The sequence below is a fragment of the Amaranthus tricolor genome, chromosome 10 (genome assembly GCF_026212465.1).
Source record: "Amaranthus tricolor cultivar Red isolate AtriRed21 chromosome 10, ASM2621246v1, whole genome shotgun sequence".
NCBI classification, from domain to species: Eukaryota; Viridiplantae; Streptophyta; class Magnoliopsida; order Caryophyllales; family Amaranthaceae; genus Amaranthus; species Amaranthus tricolor.
This window is the reverse complement of record NC_080056.1, coordinates 8,987,528-9,007,652: the sequence shown is the minus strand read 5'-3', so window position 1 is coordinate 9,007,652 and position 20,125 is coordinate 8,987,528. Positions and strand designations below refer to the sequence as shown.

Here is a 20,125-nt window from a genome sequence, read left to right as displayed (position 1 = left end):
GAGTATTAATTAAAAGAGTAATGGTATTTTGAGTCTTAAAAACTGATATATAAAAATTAACAAACTCTCTATACTATCAATTACTTTATATTTTCAAGAGAATCTAGTATAAAATTAGTAACAATTGATAGTTTATATAATTATTTTAACAATTTAACTTTTTAAGAAAAAAATAAACGATAAAATAATAAAGTATAATTAAAAATCTTATATTTCTAAAGTAATAACAATATTAAATTACATTAAAAATACAAAATTTTTTCATATATAAAACCCTTATAGCTATATTAATTTTCCTAATTATAATTAATTAAGTGTCGAATATTAATAGGTGAAATATCATTAGAGTCACCATCAATGAGACGTTTGGCAATAAGCAAATTAGCAGCATCGGAAGGATGATAAGGGTCCCAGAACACATATTTTGATCTATCTTTGCAAACATTTGAGGTTGGCCCACAAGGAATTAAACCCCCAAAACGACCACTCGCTGAACAACATGCTGAATTTGCATTCTCAAAACCTGCACTTACATTCCAACCAAATACAACTTCATTTGTTTCATTATTATCCATCCTATCCAGATTGTTATATTTGACATTAAAATGGTTGATTCAAGAAGATTTGTATATTTTATAAGTCATTAAAGTCTTTTTTTTTTTGTTGTTATATGATTTTGAGATGGTATCTCCTTAATTTATGTTGTTCGTGCACTTTGTGTTTTTCGATTATATGTTTGCTATTGACAGTAAGTTTAGCTCAACTTAACATGGTATCAGAGATGAGGGTTATATGTTGGCATTGTCAATAATTCCATTTCAAATTAATATAGTATAGAGATGAATGTTTGATTAAAATTAAATTTTAGGTCCGAAGAATGGCATTAGGTGGGTGTTAGAATGTTGTCTTGCATCGATGATATAAAGATGATGTTATTTTATAACTCATTGAAATTCTTTATTAAGTTGCATATGATTTAGAGGTAATATCTCTATTCAAGGAAACCCCTTTTATTTTTAGGCTCTAGAGCAAAAGACAAAAAGAGCCTTTAAAAACCTAAGGCGTAACAAATGATATAATATCTTTTGTTTTATTGTTGATATTTAAATTACTTTATAGAAAAAAAAATTAAAAACTCATATTACTTAGAAAAAAATATAAATTATATATATATAAAATTCAAATTAATAAAAAAAAATTGTTTAAAAAAACGAAAGAAGTACATACCGTATGATCGGTAATTTAAGAGGATGTGAGAGACAATACGATAAACATCAGCATAAACAAAAAGAGATTCCGGAAGGCTGGTGCTTAACTCTTTAATAAGGCTCTTTAATTGAAGATTAAAGGATTGAGCAAGTTGATTAGGGAATCCAACACAATCATTGCCTGCTGATGGATTCAAATCTCTTTCATAAGGAATGCATCCAATTGGTCCCACATTTACCACTACTATTTTTCTTGCTCCGATATTATACAATCTCTGTTCATCATCATATTAACAAACATTAACATTTTGTATGTATTGCATAACAATAATTACAACTAATGTAATTAACAACTCTGCTCGTCTGTATCATAACTTGTTTATAATTAATTGTTATTTTATTTATAAAATTGAGTTTTTTTTTTTCAATTGGAGTAAATATTACACTATTTAGATAAGGTTTTAGGATTGATTTTCATTTAGATTTTTCTTTTTTTTGCCTATATTGTAATTTAAAATAGAAAAATATATTTTATGGGATTAGAATTGATTTTTATTGATATTTTAAAGTTTGTTATTATAAAAATTAATTTTCACAAATAAAAAAATAAATATAGTACAAAATATTTTTATAAAATTTTATATGTATCATTTAAAGAGGACATTTTTAGTAAGAACTCACTATATTTTTGTTAGTTTTTTGTATTTTAGATCATTTTTTTTTGTTATAGCCTTTAAGATTGGCATGTTAATCTTTTTTATATGAAAAGATTTCTATTAAAAAATATAATGATAAGGAAAATTAGATTTATAAATTCTTGAGCAATTGACCGAATCGAATTTGATCTGAACCTGATCTAAACCTTTTACAAATAAAAAATAATCCGAACCAATCTCAATATAAACAAATAATCCGACCTAAACCCTTAAGACAGACCGTTTTGACAAGTCTACTCACACCCGTGTTCTTCACCTGATTAAGAAATGGCTATATGTTCAGAGTTCTATATATTAGATCTTTCTTAGATGTACTCTATTTTTTTTTTTTGAAAATAATTTCCAAAACACCTAGATGAATAACGCCTCTAAAATCTTATTTTTAATCAGATTTAATAAAGTGAAAATCCAACAAATATGATAATTAAATTCAAACACAATCAGATATAATTTCATTTATGTCTCACTCATTTGTAATATTTAAGTAAAAAAAAAATTATATCGAAATTTAAAATATTTTCAACTAAGTGGTATAATAAAGACATCTCACCGTGAGTTGTAGTCTATATCTTGATATCATTGCATTTACGAATGCTTCCGGAGTGATCATCTCTTGCTCTAGTCTTGAGATAACTGGAGTTAAGTAGTTATTGATAAAATCATTGGATCCCATTGTTACTGAAAACAAAGCTTTATTAACAAGTCTCCTTGTTCCTTCTTCTCCTATCCTGTTTATGAGTTCTTCCCTTGTATTGGCGAAGTTGTCTAACTGTGCGTCCATATTTAACCTTCCACCCTAACATCCATCAATTTTATAAATCAATTATAATTTTGTTTGGATTTAAAAAATAAGTAAATCAATTATATTTTTGTTAGGATTTAAAAAATAAATCTTGAGCAATCAAAATAATTAGGAGATGAATTAACTCATGTAAAAATCCCAAAGAAGTTCATTGTTGAAACTAATTTATAGTGATAAAATTAAAGTCACTCGTGTAGTTTATAAAGTCATAGTTATAATTATAGTCAATAATTCAGTATTTGGCACAAGATAGAGTTCCGAGGAAAGAAAATAGCGAATATATGTGGATAACAAATGCACATTTTCAACAGTTTTAGAACATAATAAATTTTATAGGTCTGAAGTTTTTATTGACTGCGTTGTGTAATCAATCATAAATATTAGATTGAGAGCGGACATCCACTAATCGATATACCTAGGCAAGATGGAACTAGGGTTATACAGTTGATTGTAATCCCACTTCTTCAATTTAGTTATCTTAATTGACATTATATATCAATTATTTTGAATTTGTATGATATTTCTAATTATTTTTTCGTATTATGTATGAATGCTTAATTATTAATATTATTTTTTATACTTTGTTTCATTGTAATCGCAATATTTTTCCCCGAAAGCTCTTATATAGATTTACATAATGGTGTAATCTCAATGGGACAAAGAAGTGAATGCTAATTGCGTTAAATTAGATATCTTAAAATTTGAATTAATAAATTGACATGTTTGCAAAATTAAATGGACAACTAAAGTTAGAATTGAGGGATCGAGTATTATAAAAGGGCAATAAGTGAATGTTCAAAATTTAACATGTTAAACATAGAAAAAGACTTTTAACTTCAGTTTTAAAATGAGAAAATATTATTTTTTATATTCTATCATTTTTCAAATAAGGTCAAGAATTTCTAGAAAAAATATAAGGTTTAAAAAAAGAAGTGTAAGAAATTAGTAGCTACATTTAATTAATTAATTAACTTAATTAGAATATATAATTCAACTTAAAATTCACTTAAAATGGGACCATTTTAAATGAGAATATGCGTATTTAATGTGTTATTATAGCACAAAGGAGACAAGAGAAAATAAAGGGGATCATACAAAAATGTTGCCAGTTTGGTTAAGGATGCCACCACCACCAGAAGCATAATTGACCCCTTTCAAAATGATTCCTCCTCTTGTGGTTGGAGCCAAGTATGGTGGGGTATACCCTCCTAATCCAAGCTGCTGCCCTGAAGAAACATATTAATGAAAACCAATTAATTAACACGCAACGTCTAATTGCCACAATTGAAAACATATGATGTCATGTGTTTTGCAACTTTTTAGGTTGGTTTTTTCATCTTTATTATTGTCAAATAGTTTAAAAAAGCATTTAGTAAATATTTATGACCCATTTAGTAATCGGTATAAAATGGTGGGGATGGTAATGAAAAGTTAGTGTATTTTTTATAAGACTATCTCTTAACAAGTTTAATTGTCATACTAATACTCCTACAATCTAATTTTCTTTGCAATATTCATTTCAATATCTTACATTTGAATATATAGTATTAGGTGGTAATGGAAAATTGTGAAGGAAAAAACTTTTATGATCTAACTTTTATTACCATGGAACAACATTATACATATCATGAAAATTTATACTACAATTCATTCTTATTCCCACTATTTATTATTGATTACCAAACAAAGAAGTATATATTTTATTTCGTTTGTTACATTTGTTTTTCAATATTTTCAAAAATAATTCAAGCCTGAATAACAACAAATATGTTTCATAACAAATCACAAAAAATATATATTAAGCTTTAATACATTAAATCGAATTTAATAAGATTTCAAATAGATATATTTTGATTTTTATATATCTTTAAAGAATTATTTTTAATTTTATTTCTCCTTGTATAAAATAAAATTCGTTTTAAGTAGATATATAAAATATTTTATACATAATCTTTAAAATGAACCGGAAAGACCTAAAGACTACTTGCTAAATATAGTTAATAAAATGTTTTCTCTAGTTAATGAGTTAGACATTTACGGCCCGTTTGGTACATGGTATTAGAGGGCGGTAATGGTAATAAAATTAAGTAATAAAAAATTTGGTTGTTTGGATGCCTTCAATGGTAATTGATGGTAATAAAACAAGGTAATGAAATTACCAAAAATGGCCATTTTTATTACCATCAAACAACCTGGTATTAGGCTGTAATGGTAATGAAGTATTACTGTGGTAATAAAATAAGGTAATGTTGTTTCGAGTTGAAGAAAAAAAAATAATACTAAAAAAAGGTAATGTATGTAATTATCCAAAAAATATTATTATTAAAAAAAGAATCATTAGATAGAATAATTTAGATACAATAATGCTTTTAGATACAAATGTACAATAATGAAACTAAGAGTCATTACCATTTTTTATTACTAACAACCAAATGCAATCAATGGAATATTATCTTCCATTACCATTCTTTAGTCAGCACACCAAACAAAAGAATCTTCGTTACCAATTTTCATATCCATTCCTTCATTACTATTGCCATTATAACATTTCATTCCCATTACTTTATTACCATCAACCAAACGGGCCGTTAGGATATTACCTACTCCTTCCTAAAAGCTCGTGATGACAAGTAGATAAACAAATCCAAGAATATTTTTTTTATTCGGAAGCTACTTCAAAATACTATTTTATTTTAGTTAATTTGCCCATTTTTTTAATGAATCTTAATTAATTTATTAAATTTCTATCTTTGAATATCAGTCTCACCACTGTTACATTTTATATCATGTTTGACAATTAGTTATTGGCTTTTTAGTTGGTTTATTTGAGCAGCTAAAAATGCTAGTTATTTTTGTTGGCTTTTAAACTAGCTGAAAAATTCAGTTATTTGTAAAAATGTATGATAAATTTGAGTATTAGTTTTTGGTTGTTTATTAGATAAAAAGTGAACCAACAAGTTAAAAGTTAACCAAAAAAAACTATTTCAAGCAGCTTTTTCATTTTGGCTTAAAAATTAACTTTTCAGCTGCTAAAAAGCCATTTACCAAATACTTTTTTGACTGTTTGACCAACTAACAGACCAGAAACCATAAGTCAATCAAAAAGCTAAGCAAAAACCCATAAAACAAACACCCCATTATATTTATTATTTTTAAATATTTCATTGTTTTAACCATTTATACTTCTATTTCTAGTCTTATGTCAAAAACCAATAGTACAGAAGAAGGCCGGGTTGTATTGTTAATGGGAAAGTGCATGTTTAAAAACAGAGGAAAATGAAAAGAAAAAGATAAAAATAGCAGTAGAATGAAACAATAACTTGCCTATGATATCAACAATGGTTCGGCCATTAGTGTATCTTCCAGTGGGCATTCCAAAATCAACACCATTAGGCGCATAATTTGCCTTAGACAATGACATTATATAGTTGTTATTTCCCGCATCTACTAACGAATCTCCAAATACAAAATTTGCTATTCCCTCTTCTCTTCCATTCATTCTACCATTACTTTTACTAATCATACTTGAACAATAAACTATAAAGAAAATTAATGTTTTTTGATTATTTTGAAAAATACCCATTTTCAATATCTCAATATTGAATAAGAATTGGGTATTAATTTTGAGAAATAAATAAGTATAATGAAGAATGAAGAATGTGAAAAGATTCAGACCATTTTATAGGAAAAAAAAAACAAAGGAATGTGAAATTTGCAAGGAAGGCATTGAATGCTGATCTGCAACGATCAGCTGCCAACACTGGAAAGTTAATCTAGCAAATGCAATTGGGCATGAACATATTCAAATTTATTTTTATTTTATTATATAGATTTTATTCATAGTGCAAAAATAAGACTGTATCGCATCGCGTTTTTGCATAGTGTAAACATTTTTGGAAACAACGAAACGATATTCAGCGTTATGGGCGGTTTCAAGGGATATCTTGTATTTCGACCCATATATAATTGTTCCGATAACCGCATCACACCCTTTACACATCACCGTTCTGTTACCTTAATCGCGACCATTATGCATTTTTACACTCATAAAGAGTATGAAGGGAGTTAGATGAAATTCAAACTCAATCTCAATAGGAGAAAATGATACTCAATTTAACTGAGATAAAACCTAATTCTTGATGCTCTATCAATATTTTAAAATGTTGTATATGACAAAGCAATAAGAAATGGAAATAAAGGAGACACAGAATGTGTATGAATTACTAGAAAACTGCAATAAAGATTAAAGGATACATAATATTGATATTGGATTTTATCTTTTTAATTGTTAATATTTTTTACGTAGCTACCAACTAACTTAGTTATTATATTGATCCTAATTCTGTATATCAACTTGCATAAGAGATGGTGAGTCATGTAAGAAACATGGATCATGGATGTAGTCTGATCCAATTAATTCAATAGTTTTGTCAAAATCTTATAAATCAATTATAAAAGTTAGCTTAGATGGATCAAAACAAAGCAACATTATTTACTCTTAAAAGCTCTCGTATAGATTTACGTAATGTTATAATCTCAATGGGACATATGAGTAATCGATATCAAAAATTATATTCAAAAGAAAATTTTATTTTAGTTGGGTTGTAATTTGATAATTTTAACATTCAGTCTAAACTTTGCAACTTATATACATAAGAATGAAATTTTTAGAGTCCCTTCTTTTTATTATTTTTTTGTAGGTAAAATGAAGCTTTTTTTTACCTAAATGATTTACTACTTTTAATCTATTTGCTTGAGGCTCGATTCAAATTTTCTTCAACATAATCTGTCCTTAAGAGATTATAACATATTCAATGAAAAAAATATTAAGAAAATGGTAAAGACCACTATATTGTGTGATTAGGATTAAAAGTGAGATATGTGGATAAAAATTATTTAAAAAGTGCTAGGAAGAATAGCCGAAGTAAAAATGTTGCAATGTTAAAAAAACAAACTTAAATGAAAAGTGAGACAATTTCATAAGAATAGAAAGAGTAAATCATTACCGACTTACCGTTTATAGCTTTAGAGCCCTTGATCTGTTGGGCCTAAGCAAAGCAATCAAAAAGAAAAACTACTTAAAAATAAGTTAATTAAAAATCAAGTATCTTTATGAATCGATCAATTAAAAAAAAGTAGTATAACAAACATTAAATTTAGTCTTTCTCTTTTTGGATGGTTTTTCTCCTTTTAGTTTGCTATGTGATATGCGATTGAAGTAACACTACCTTTAGATAACATTTTAAGACGACAAGGAAGGAGACGAACAAGAAAAGAAAACGACAAGAAAGACTAATGTGTTTTCCTTTCCAAACATTATAGTTTTTAACGTTAGAAGGATTTGTTACTCATCTTCAATTCTCTTCTTTCCTTCTTCCCCTCCGCGTTTGGCATCCTGAAGAAGAAAATGATCATTTCCCCTCCGCGTTTGGCATCCTAAAGAAGAAAATGATCATTTTCCCTCCGCGTTTGGCATCCTAAAGAAGAAAATGATCATTTCCCCTCCGCGTTTGGCATCCTAAAGAAGAAAATGATCATTTTCCCTCCGCGTTTGGCATCCTAAAGAAGAAAATGATCATTTCCCCTCCGCGTTTGGCATCCTAAAGAAGAAAATGATCATTTTCCCTCCGCGTTTGGCATCCTAAAGAAGAAAATGATCATTTCCCCTCCGCGTTTGGCATCCTAAAGAAGAAAATGATCATTTTCCCTCCGCGTTTGGCATCCTAAAGAAGAAAATGATCATTTCCCCTCCGCGTTTGGCATCCTAAAGAAGAAAATGATCATTTTCCCTCCGCGTTTGGCATCCTAAAGAAGAAAATGATCATTTCCCCTCCGCGTTTGGCATCCTAATGAAGAAAATGATCATTTCTCTCTATTTCCTTAGATCCAAACATAGTATAACCAATAGAAGTATGAGAATATGATTCATTGCAAAAGAATGTAAGAATATGATTGCTCTCTCACATGAAACCATCATAAAGCAATCACATTCTACAACAGTTGATCTAACTAGATAATTATATTGCCATATTCTTTTCATGAACAAAATAACTCAATTTTGGCAGTATGATCAATGATCGGGTACATATCGGTAAGAAATCGATATCATTCTTTCTCCTTGAGCCTTGCAAAGGGAACATAGACCACTATTTGTCCATTCAAGCTTACCTCTTCTGATTCCTTGGTCGCGATTTCAGGAATAGTCGATAAAACTTGTTTTAATTTCCAAAGCTTTTCTTGAATCCGACATAAATCTTCCATTTGCTTTTCCACGTTTGATTCTTGAGGTTGCTCGGTGTCATGTTTTACTCTTTTTCTCTGCCTACTTCTAGCTTTCAAGTATAACAAGTGTTTCTTCAAGCACGTATCATCGCTTAGCTCCACATTTGCCTGGTGTACCGAATGGAATCGAAAAGCATTACTAAACGCAAATAATCAAAACTAAAAATGCCACATAAAAGGACGACAACAGACATCAACCAAGCTGAGAATCATCAGTAAGCAGCTTGCCGATGTCTTCACATAAGATAAACACAGTGGCAGATCTAGCGTGATGTCACTGAGGTTAGTTGACATCGCTTAAATTCAAAATAAAATCAAATATTACAGGTAAAATGTAATTATATAAGTTAATTAGTGTATTGCCTTCCACATACGTAACCAGAGATCAACACCCAGTGGGTTATTTTACTTGAATTGACATTACTCGTTTTTGATCCGCAACTCATAAACACAGTATAACGACAAGACTAGATGGTCCATAACATGGATTGTGTACTTCAATTTTTCTGTTCGGTTTTCTTTTTGTTTCTTGACGACTTCAAACTTGCGACAAGGGAACATTGATAAAATTAATCTTTGCATTTGATATTTCAAGCTCATACCTTAGTGCTAGCGTGTAACGTGTCCTTCGTCTGCTGCTTCTTTGGAATGTTGATGAAGGTTATCAAATTATCTTTCCAGCTAACCCTGCGATTTTTTTTGTGGTTTGAAATGGGCGTGGAAGAACACTTGGTTAAAGTGACCTCAGCTGATTTCTTTACTGCAAAACCGATGATAGAATTGTCCGAAACTCTTTCTCTCTGTCAAACATACAAAATTGTTTTTCGTGAATCAGTGTACTAAGAATAGTAGACTGGAATTATAAGTCGACCAAATTGAACGATGTATATGAATGAGTGAGCCACATATATGAGAACATGTGTGACATACTCCTCATAACATAGTATCCAATTATCACTTCCACTTCTAACAAGAGACACATCATCATCATCATCATCATCCCGATGAGTCCCGCCAAAGGCAAGGTTTGGGGAGGATGCGAAAGAAGGCAGACCAATACCTTCAACTCAAGAATCGTAACAAGAGATAACATCAAGGAAGCAATTACATAAAAGTACGATCAAGACCACCTCATCCTCATCTAAGAAAAGGAAAACATTTTTTTTTCAAAAAAGAACAATTTGTGAATTACAGCCTTAAAGTTAAGCACTTTTGCGAATTACAGCTTCAATGTTTATTTTTTGCGAATTTCAGCTTCCAAAGTATCAAAGTCTACAACTTTCAAGCCAAATCACAGGATTCCGACCATTTTGGTGGTCGGAAATTCATGTTAAGTGGTCGCAATTCTGTGATTTGGCCTATAGACTTTAATACTTTTGTGACTGTAATTCGCAAAAAATAAACATTAAGGCTGTAATTGGCAAAATTCCAAAACTTTGAGGTTGTAATTCGCACATTATTCTTCAAAAAAATATACATACAGTAGAAGGCAGAATACTTCTCACCTTCTTATTCTTCAAAGCCATGTAGCGCGCATTTTTGAACCACTTATTAACCTGCCATACCCCAAACAAGAAAAGGCAAACACAAAGTTGTCATGAATTGCCAAAGGCTATAATCAACTGGGAATTTAATTCCATGAGTATCTGCATCTCGAGAAAAAAGCACTCCATCTTTCAAACAACTGGTTGGAGTCAATTTTGGTTTGCTAACTCGAAGCAATACAATTTTCAAATAGGCATCAAATGATACATGCGAAACATGATTTTTAGATTTTGGTATGTAATGTCAAAGTTTTTGGATTTACTTGGTGTGTGTAATACTTGGGGTCTTACCTTTTTATACTCGAGACCAACTAGCTCCGAGATTCGTCTTTTAACATCTCTAGATGGAAGCTCGTTCTCCGCAAATGACTGACGAAGTTTCTGAAACATCAAACAACATTCAGCATGCACGTTTACAGATGACTCCATGTTATCCTTTTACGCAAGATTTTTTATAGGTTGAGAAAGGAATAAATACCTGCAATGCTTCACAAGGAATTCTCGAGAGAGGCTTTCTAGATTTCGGGCATGGAAGATGATTGTCACCCACGTCCGATGTTTGTGGATCTGGCTTTTTAACTTCAGTTTCACGCAAAGACATAAGGGTATTAGCAACATCATTCTCTTTTTCTCTTCGTCGTCTTTTAGATGGGTTCCAATCTTCATCTTCACTAAAAAAACCATCAGAATTCTCTTTTTCTTTCCCAAACATTTCCTGCAAGCGGGAGAAAAATTGTCAGCTGGATCAGCATATATGTACATCTCAAAAACTCGTATGTTCTTGTGATTGCAAACAATAAAATAAAGTATCCACAATGGATAACGTCAAAGTTCTCTAACAATTGATGTTAGAAGTTAGAACGACTTACATCATAGAGCTTTTTGTAATCAACAGCACATCGCTTTCTGGGACCGGTAGCGATTTCATTATTGTTAAATTCTACGACACACGTCTGATGCAAGGAAGCAATTTTACTTGACACAACACCTCCACCTGCGGAAAATCCAGATTCCGAAAGAACCTCGCTTTCCAATGAACAACATGAGCTGCTCGTACTAGTTTCCGGATTAGAATAAACGTCCTCCATGCTACATCTGTTACTGCTATCGTATTCATCTCTGTCAGGGTCATAATCATTATCGTCGGACTCATCATCAGGCCACTTTTCTTCAAGATTAGAATCTTCGGTTCCGACATTAGATAAAAGAGCTTCTTTAAAAATATCCTACAAAAATCCCCATTCGCCATTACGTCTTGGACTTGCTAACACGGAACAAAAAACCAATAAAAATCCTTTAAAAAATTAATAACCTGCCATGGGGTATCTGCAGAAAATAGCGTTCCAAGATGTGCATTCATTGCGTCTAAAATCTCCACCTTACAATCACAGTACTTGCACAACCAACCTTCTTCTTCGGGAGGAACTTCAAAAATACAGAAAAGTGATAAGTTCTATGACGTAAAACTATGTTACACGGACTCTTCATTTTGCTTCACGTATACACTTCATGTCTGATCCTTGATGCTCAGACATTGGTATGGCACTTATACACTTCATTTTAGGCGTAAAATTTAATATTTAGACGTATCCGTCCCTTGCAAAATGCACCAATATCCGACATCGATACCCGAGTCCAAGTAACATAGACATAAAATAGTTACTTAGTAAAGAATCAAGTAAACAAGACAGATCTTACTATCTTTCGTCGCCAAAGGAGGATCAATACATTTTTGATGGAAGGCACAATTGCATGAGCCATCACATAATATGATATCATTGTCCTCTGAAACTTCCTGAGATCTGCACTTTTTGCAGATTATCTACAAGCATTAAAGAAAAGACTTAACCTAAGCTTAGATCACAAACCATATCTATATAACCAGCTTATAAGTAAAATATACTAAACACACTTATCACAAAAACAAAAACTAAGCTCGTCTGCAGGTTTCATTTTTCCACGTTAATGACTCAATGGATCAAGGCGGTGCAGGAACTTTACTAAATTGACCAGTGTTACATAATTCGCTAGTTAATTCGCATTTTGAAATCGTAATTCGCTCAAAATGACCCAAAAAGGGTCTGAAACCGACCATAATTCACTTTTTGCGATTCGCGAGAAGATTAGCGAATCATGTGACATTGAAGGGAACAAAGAAGCTGATTCAAAAGAGAACCATTCATGTAGAAGATTTCCATAAAGATTCTTTCACTGAAATAGTTCAGGTTCCGAAATATAGGTCTACTAATCTCAAAATAACGTCAAAACTCAAACAGAAGGCAAAAAAAAGGGGATACTAAGTATTACTTACATGTTCATGATGAACAGACCCATCTGGGGCAATCAAAGCCTCGTCGATCTGCCCGACAGACCCAAGTAAATCCAACTGGTGAAGTGTGTCTCGAATTCCAAGTTTGCATTTATGTATCTGATTCTTGGCCCTTTGTAGTTCCTTTTCAGGCTTAATCTTTTCCCGACTGTGTACAAATTGAAGTAATAAGTCATTAGGCAATGAGTTTAACACGAGAAAGAAAAAAGAAGACGTGTTGACAGCAATTTCTCTTTCGAGCTGTACTGCTGTAGGAAGGGAATACGTCGAGCACTCAAAATCTCCGACTTAGAAAAGATATTCACACAAAAATGACAAATCTGCATAAGGGTGCATGAATCACGGCCTCTAAATAGCTAAGAACATTTTCATTCCATAAAAAGTCTCAAGTATCATAAGAAAAATCTATGTTACTAGAAATTTAACCTATGAAGCTCCTAGACAAACATGTTTTAAAAACAATACTTAATACATTGATATTATTAGATTTTATGTTGGATCTGCCCTACAAGCACCTGATGTGTAGATCCTTAGCTGTAACTCACATAGATACATAGATAACATAAGCACACTTAAAAATGACATTTATTCTATGTACTAGAAGAAGAGCACAAAGATATACAAAAAGAAAGGTATTTGCTTAGGTGACACAAATAAGCTGCGTGATGTTATTCGATAGGGCAAGGGCATGAACACAAAGCACACTCCAAGTCTACAACATACAGATAATTGAGTTAATTACTACTAGGTGTTCATTTTGAAGTCAGGTTAGATTCCAAGATTGGGTAAATATCGGGTCATTTGGTCTATTTTAAACACCTCTAGTCACTAGAATTATACATAAAGCAATAAAAATATGTATATAGACATCTTTGATATACCCATAACATATTCAAGATGGATTTGTCCGTTCAACAACAGAGTCAAAGGTTCAGCAAAGAAATGTTAGATGCTTCAGATACCTCTGACCTTTCCAACCTTCGCCGGAATAAGCATCAATAAGGTTTTGTTCGAGCTTCATTTTAACCAAAAGATACCGTGCTCTCCTTTGCAATTGCGCTGCTTCATCTGGAACCACTTTAACTTTATTTTTCTTCGGTTTTCTCCTCCTCTTTAAACTTACAGTTAGTAGTTTCCCACCATCAATCTTACCTTTAGAACTCGAACATAGAGATTGATCGCCTTGACACCCCTCGTGATCATGCTTTTCTAAAGTGTCAATAACCCGGCAAAACAAATTTCTTCTAGTGGTTTCAGCCTTTCTTTTCTTATCAAATGTCTTCAGAGACTTTGAACCGGAGCTCAAAACCGCTGAAGAAAATTTCAATTTCCTTCTCTTATTGAGCTTCTTAAGTGCACTATTTCTCATCTGCGCCAACGTTTTCATCAACTTAAATTTACTCCTAATAGAATTCACATACAGTTGAAACTCGAGAATGCACGATTCTCCTCCCCCAACAATGCGCTTATTATATGATTTGCTATCAAACTGCATAATCAACAGTACTAAGATGAAGAATCAAACACAATCAAATCTTATTAAAAAATTGGCTTCCATTATATACTTCACATTGAAAAGAACAAAAAACAATCACTTAATCACTCTTGTATGAGACCTTCTCACGGTGAGACGACCTCAAAACAAGAAGCCCATAAGCTAAAAAGCTTTTATTATTGGGCTATTTAACCCAAGTATGAGGCATATTTCACGGTGAGACCATCTCATACACGAATTTGTGAAACTTGTTAAGCAAAGATAAAGAAAACAATACAAATCTTGCAAGAAAAACTGTAATCAGTGTTAATTCCATATACCCTATTACAATTATACAATTGGATTAAGAAACAACACTAAGAAAGGAAGAGAACCCATCTTTCTTGTAACCCCAGAAAGAAGTAAAGAACCCTATATTAGATTTCATTACCAAACATTATAAGCCTTCAAATAACTACAAGAACATGAAGACTAACAAAGTACCCATGTTTTTTATAACCCAGATGAATCTAATTTCATACAAATCTAAAATTTAAAGATTATAACTAGAATGACATGAATTTTTAATTTCATTAAAGAAGAAACAGTGAAAATTGATTTAAATTGCTACCCAATTGAGCATTATCAAGATCATATATTCAAGGGTCTACATTTTCAACAAGAAATCGATAGATTGATCCCAAGTTCAAAAATTTAATGCCAATATCAAAAGAAAAATCAAATGGAATACTCCTATATGATTTCATATTGGTAATTCTCATAAAATAATAAATCTCATAATAAAGTTAAAAAGAAAATTGAATACCTGAAAACAAGAGTGCCAATATGGGTGCCATCTAATCACCAAATTCTTCCATTTAAACTGATAAATAATAAGGGCTTTAAATTTCTGCAATAAAAAAGGGAATGGGCTCTAAATTTTAAATGTCTGAACCGTCTGTTCTTCTTCAAGGAGTTCTCTTCCCCTTCCACTCAACCGCAAAGCATCACTGCATGAGTTTTGACTTTCTATGGATTTAAACTTGTAATACAGGTGTTTTTTTCATTTTTACGGCAAATTGATTTAAAAAAATCTCAACTTCAATTTAAGCTTTTAGTTGAATAATGCTAAATTAATAACTATTTTTGAGATAATCAAGAATTAGTTGAGTGATTAGAGGGTTTTTTGAACCTTTATTTTTTGATTATCACCACTTACAGAAAATTCTAAATATATTAGATTAGTCTAGGGGTTAAATGTTTCTCGATGAATTCTTACAATTCTTATAATGAAGGCGATTATCTTTACCTAAACTAAAAATAAATGACGAAAATTAATTTCTGATCGTTAATATTTTTTTTACCATTTTTATACTTTGTTTTTCTGTACATTTTTATTATTGTAGTTAGAAGTGTTTATACGTTGTTGGTTATTAGTATTATTAGGCTATGTGTAGTTTCGTAGGCTTGATTTGTATGTTGTTACTTGTTATCATATGAAAATTAGAATTAGGTTTTTAATATTTAAGTTAAAATGAATTTGAATTACTTGTATTGTATATAAATCCTGGATCAAACAAGATATTTAATTTACGATTTGGGGGAGTGAGATATGAGAAACAAATGTTGACGTGTTGATTCATCTTGTTTATGTCATATTTATTGCATGATTTTCACCCCCATTTATAATAAGCTATGTCGATGCCTTACATATATGGTTTTAGGAAAAAAACCATAAAGGGCGTGTAGTTGGCAAAAAGGAGTGCGTTTTAGGGTGAAAAAAACCTTAGGTAAAGAGTATGTGGTCTCGTAATCAACTTCAAATATGGTAACACCAAAAGATTTGAAGGCCTTCAAAAATAAAATTAAAAAGAAACCGATGGATATAATAAATGCCAAATTCAATGCTATTTTGGAGAAAATGGGGTTACTTGTTGTTGACTTTGTTGGTGTTAATCTTCGTGATAAATTAAGTCAACAAGCATGTCCAAAGAGTCCGGTTGAAAGAGTAGAGCAATGGTCGAGACCCGATCTTATAAATCCTATTTTCAAATTCCTAAACCAACACTGATTTCCAATTTAAAGGTAAATAGTTTTCAAAGTCCTTGTACTCCTTTACTGCCTCAGTTAGGTTTGACCAATGATGGTGACTTAACTGAGGTTGCATATGATCAGACACAACCACCTAGAGGGGGCCAAGCATTGCATTTGTTGCCTATTTCAGTTGGTCAGTTAAGTATGGTTGTGGACGCAATTTTTAAGGGGTATGAAGATTACTCACTCTCGGTTCCAACGCCAAAATGAACCTTGAGAAGTTATCGGACGCCCAAGGTACTTTTGTAACCCGACCATATGCTTGGGTTCATTTTTTAGATAAGGTAATAATCATTTGAATCTTTTATATTTATATTATTTTTAATTGGTTAAAAAAAATTACCTAAAATAATACAATCTTTTACTGATTTTCTTATAGAATAATCTCAACTTTTGATTAAACATAAATAATTCCAACTATTAAGGGTACTTGCTAAAATTGCACTAAGATAATCTCTTACCTATACAAAAAGTCAATTTACATTAAAAAAAAAGTATATACAAAATAAAATTATAAAAAAAATCAAAAAATATAAAATATGAAAGAGAAATGTTTTTTTTTTATTTTAACTTTTACTTTTTAAAAATATTGACTTTTTGTAGCGATTAACCTGCAAAAATCGGTCACCATTTAGGCAACAATGTTCATTGGTTTAATTGTTTTAATTTTTAAATTAATTAAATTGTTTAAATTTTGAATTAGATTTTGCGTAAAACAAAAGAGGGTCCAAAGGACTCTAAGAGAGAGGTCGTTTTCTCAAAAGTGTCAGCTCTATAAGTATTTTATCAAAAGAGAAACGATTCACTTGTGAGGGACAATCTCTTAGCAATGATTGCAAATAGCTACATTCTAGTATAAACCTCATGCAACGCATGTAGTTCTTAGTATTAAAATATACTTTATAAAAATATAATTTTCAAAGATATATAATAATAATAATAAAAATATTATATACTAAAGATAAAGTAATAACTCTTAAAATATGGTGATATAACATTGTTTATTTGCGTAATGTAATTCTTCATAAAACTCAAAATTACTTAAACGGCAGTGCTAAACTTAAATGTTACAAAACTAATTTAAAGCTTATAATCTCACCATTAATCATATTTGACCAAAGTTGATAAGTGTTCTTTATTTTGTTCAAATGGTCTTTCTTTGCGACACTTAGAGGAATTTTAATCATGCGTTCAAATTTATTCTATTTGTCATATAAGTCAATATAAAAAATTGATATCCAATCAAAAAATCCAAATGTCAAATGTCTTAAAATGAAAACATTTGGCATTTTACATTCTTTTTAGAATATATATGTTATGATATGATTTCATAAATGGTAAGTTATTCAGTTTTATTAATTATTAAGAGGTTAAAAATGACATTTTAATCAACTTTATTTGCCACGTAAGCCAATATCAAAAATTGAAATCTAATTAGAACAATCCAAATGGCAAGCGTCTTAGAATGAAGACATTTGGCTTTTTACATTCTTTTTAGTATATGTTATGATTTGATAGACTAACATGCCTAAAGATAGTCTAATCCAACTTCAGTTAGTTATGATTGAATTCAACTACGATGAGGATACAGACATACAGTCATACAATAGTGTATGTCTACAAAGAAGTTGTTCGTGAATTTTTGTTAAGAGAGATGTTGAATATATTCTCGAACCACGTCTTCATGAGGTGATATGTACTTACACTTTCGTCGATGTTTGTTAATTGTTTTAATAGATTTATTTCCTAACATAATTTGTTATTTGTGAGTTTAGTGCAACTTACGAGGAGTTCAATAGTAACGAGTCTATTAGAAAAGTTGGATGGTTATGTCCGAAAATGATTAGTGTTGGTAAATGCGTGGAAAAGTCGACTGAGGTGAAGAACTACATTGAGTGCAGTTTGAAAATATTAATTGGAGTTGGACACAAGTTCATTTCAGCTCCATATTTTCAAACGTATGTTTTATTTCAAACATTCAGTTTTCTTTTGTGATTTATATCCAAGTTCTCATTTTCTCTTATTGACTTTAAATTTGAGTTTATAGTATGTATTGCATGCTCCTAGTCATATGTCCTTTGACTAACAATATATATGAGTTTGATTCTTTCAATCAACACCTACCTCGCTGCACACTTCTCTAATCCTTGTAGAAAAGGTATTTTGATAAAGTTGATCGATTTCACGTTAGTGTTATATATATACTTACCTTTAATATTATTACATGCATTAACATGCCTATATTTTCTTCATGAGGTGTTGTCCGATGAAGAAATTGCATAGAAGTATGGGATCAACTTTGAGAGACACATTTTCGAAATAGAAATCAATAAAAATACATCCAACACCAATTAGTTAGGCTTTAATTAGTAATAAAAATAAACATATCTAGGAATTTAAATGTTAAGTAGCCTTAATAAGGTTTTATAAGCCATTAACTTGCAAAAATTAGGTCAAACTTAATTCGTTTGACATGAAATATGACATGCAACACTAATTAGTAATATTATAGCTTTGAAATAGTTAAGCTTAAAAAAGTATGCATATGTGCGAATTTACGTGTCAAGTAGTCTTTTTAAGGGCTTTTGTACCCTCTAACTTGTAAAAATTAGGTCAAACTTGATTTGTTTGACATGAAACTTGACACGTAATTAGCACTAATTAGTAATTACGGTTTTGAAATAGATAGACTTGAAAAACAGGCATAACTGAAATTACATGTCAAGTAGTCTTTTTAAGGGCTTTTGTGTTTCAAACGGATCTTGACATGAATATTTTTTTTATTTCTTTTTGATGTAGTGTGCACATCAAAAAGATGGTCTTGAGTGTGGCTACTACGTGATAAGAAATATGCACGATATATTATCTGTTGTCACGAAAATCGGTGATGACAATGTTTAAAAGGTGAATATAATTCATTTATTTTATTCGTGCATGGTATGTAATATTAACATTTTAACTAGTCGTATAGATGGTGTTTTAACAAATCAAAATATGTGTTTACGATACCTTCAGTTAATAAGATAAGAAGTAGGCATTTTAGCTAGTTTTATCTTTTTTTTTTTATAAAAAAAAATAGGTATGTTCAATACCTCCATGCATAACCGCAATTTCATTGTTATTGGTTTTTGATTGATTTTGAGATTTGAATTGATCAAATTCAAGAATCAAGCGTTCCATTCTAAAGCTACTTGATCGTTTGATTAGCTTTCTCGTGTATCTGTTGTATTTTTATACTCATGGTAACTCTCTCTCATATATATATATATATATATATATATATATATATATATATATATATATATATATATATACGGAGTAAACTAGTTAAATTACCAACTTCAATATGCTAAAACACTTATAGCTAGTTCAAAAGCATACTCATAAATAAATCAGGTGAAAACACCAACTATAATTAGTTGAAAGTCCAACTTCAATATGGTCAAATACTAATTTTGTAAAGTTAAAATATTTACTGATTGCTATTTAAAATATCAATTTTATTGTACCAAAACATCAACTATAGCTATTTTAAAAAACTATAACATGCTTAAACACCAACTATATTTCGTTAAAAGCCCAACCTCAACATGTTAAAAGCAGCAATTATGATTAGATAAAATGTTAACTTTAACTAGATAAAATGCCAATAAGAGTATGCTTAAACACCATCAGT

The 20,125-nt window shown here is 30.5% G+C and overlaps 2 protein-coding genes across 3 annotated transcripts; both read right to left on the bottom strand.

Moving 5' to 3' along the window:
- Positions 1–243: 243 nt before the first annotated feature.
- On the bottom strand, positions 244–6,359 carry LOC130825280 (GDSL esterase/lipase At4g16230-like). 2 transcript variants are annotated; one of them, XM_057690421.1, is made up of 5 exons: positions 6,051–6,359; positions 3,822–3,952; positions 2,475–2,720; positions 1,228–1,483; positions 244–523 (listed from the first exon to the last, which is right to left on the bottom strand). In XM_057690421.1, exons 1-5 carry the CDS (start codon positions 6,307–6,309, stop codon positions 297–299), a joined length of 1,119 nt encoding a protein of 372 aa, XP_057546404.1. In that variant the 5' UTR covers positions 6,310–6,359; the 3' UTR covers positions 244–296. The 2 variants fall into 2 exon arrangements, with proteins under 2 accessions (XP_057546404.1, XP_057546405.1); XM_057690422.1 differs by having other exon boundaries at positions 388–528.
- A 2,265-nt stretch (positions 6,360–8,624) lies between these two features.
- Positions 8,625–15,122, bottom strand: LOC130824802 (pathogenesis-related homeodomain protein). The gene is made up of 12 exons (XM_057689818.1): positions 15,027–15,122; positions 14,713–14,787; positions 13,844–14,370; positions 12,864–13,029; positions 12,251–12,374; positions 11,865–11,977; positions 11,422–11,778; positions 11,031–11,267; positions 10,844–10,933; positions 10,514–10,564; positions 9,611–9,808; positions 8,625–9,116 (listed from the first exon to the last, which is right to left on the bottom strand). The coding sequence occupies exons 1-12, from the start codon at positions 15,120–15,122 to the stop codon at positions 8,832–8,834; spliced, it is 2,319 nt and encodes a 772-aa protein (XP_057545801.1). The 3' UTR covers positions 8,625–8,831.
- Between the last annotated feature and the right edge of the window lie 5,003 nt (positions 15,123–20,125).

What these genes read in the sequence shown, in the direction of transcription:
- LOC130825280 (XM_057690421.1), bottom strand. Translation starts at nt 6,309, where the DNA reads ATGGGTATTTTTCAAAATAATCAAAAAACATTAATTTTCTTTATAGTT. An exon ending in AACCATTGTTGATATCATAG is followed by an intron (nt 3,953 to 6,050) that starts GCAAGTTATTGT and finishes ATGTTTCTTCAG; the next exon opens with GGCAGCAGCTTGGATTAGGA. An exon ending in GATATAGACTACAACTCACG is followed by an intron (nt 1,484 to 2,474) that starts GTGAGATGTCTT and finishes GATGATGAACAG; the next exon opens with AGATTGTATAATATCGGAGC.
- LOC130824802 (XM_057689818.1), bottom strand. Translation starts at nt 15,122, where the DNA reads ATGAAATCATATAGGAGTATTCCATTTGATTTTTCTTTTGATATTGGC. An exon ending in TCCTTTGGCGACGAAAGATA is followed by an intron (nt 11,978 to 12,250) that starts GTAAGATCTGTC and finishes GTATTTTTGAAG; the next exon opens with TTCCTCCCGAAGAAGAAGGT. An exon ending in TTCCTTGTGAAGCATTGCAG is followed by an intron (nt 10,934 to 11,030) that starts GTATTTATTCCT and finishes TTGATGTTTCAG; the next exon opens with AAACTTCGTCAGTCATTTGC.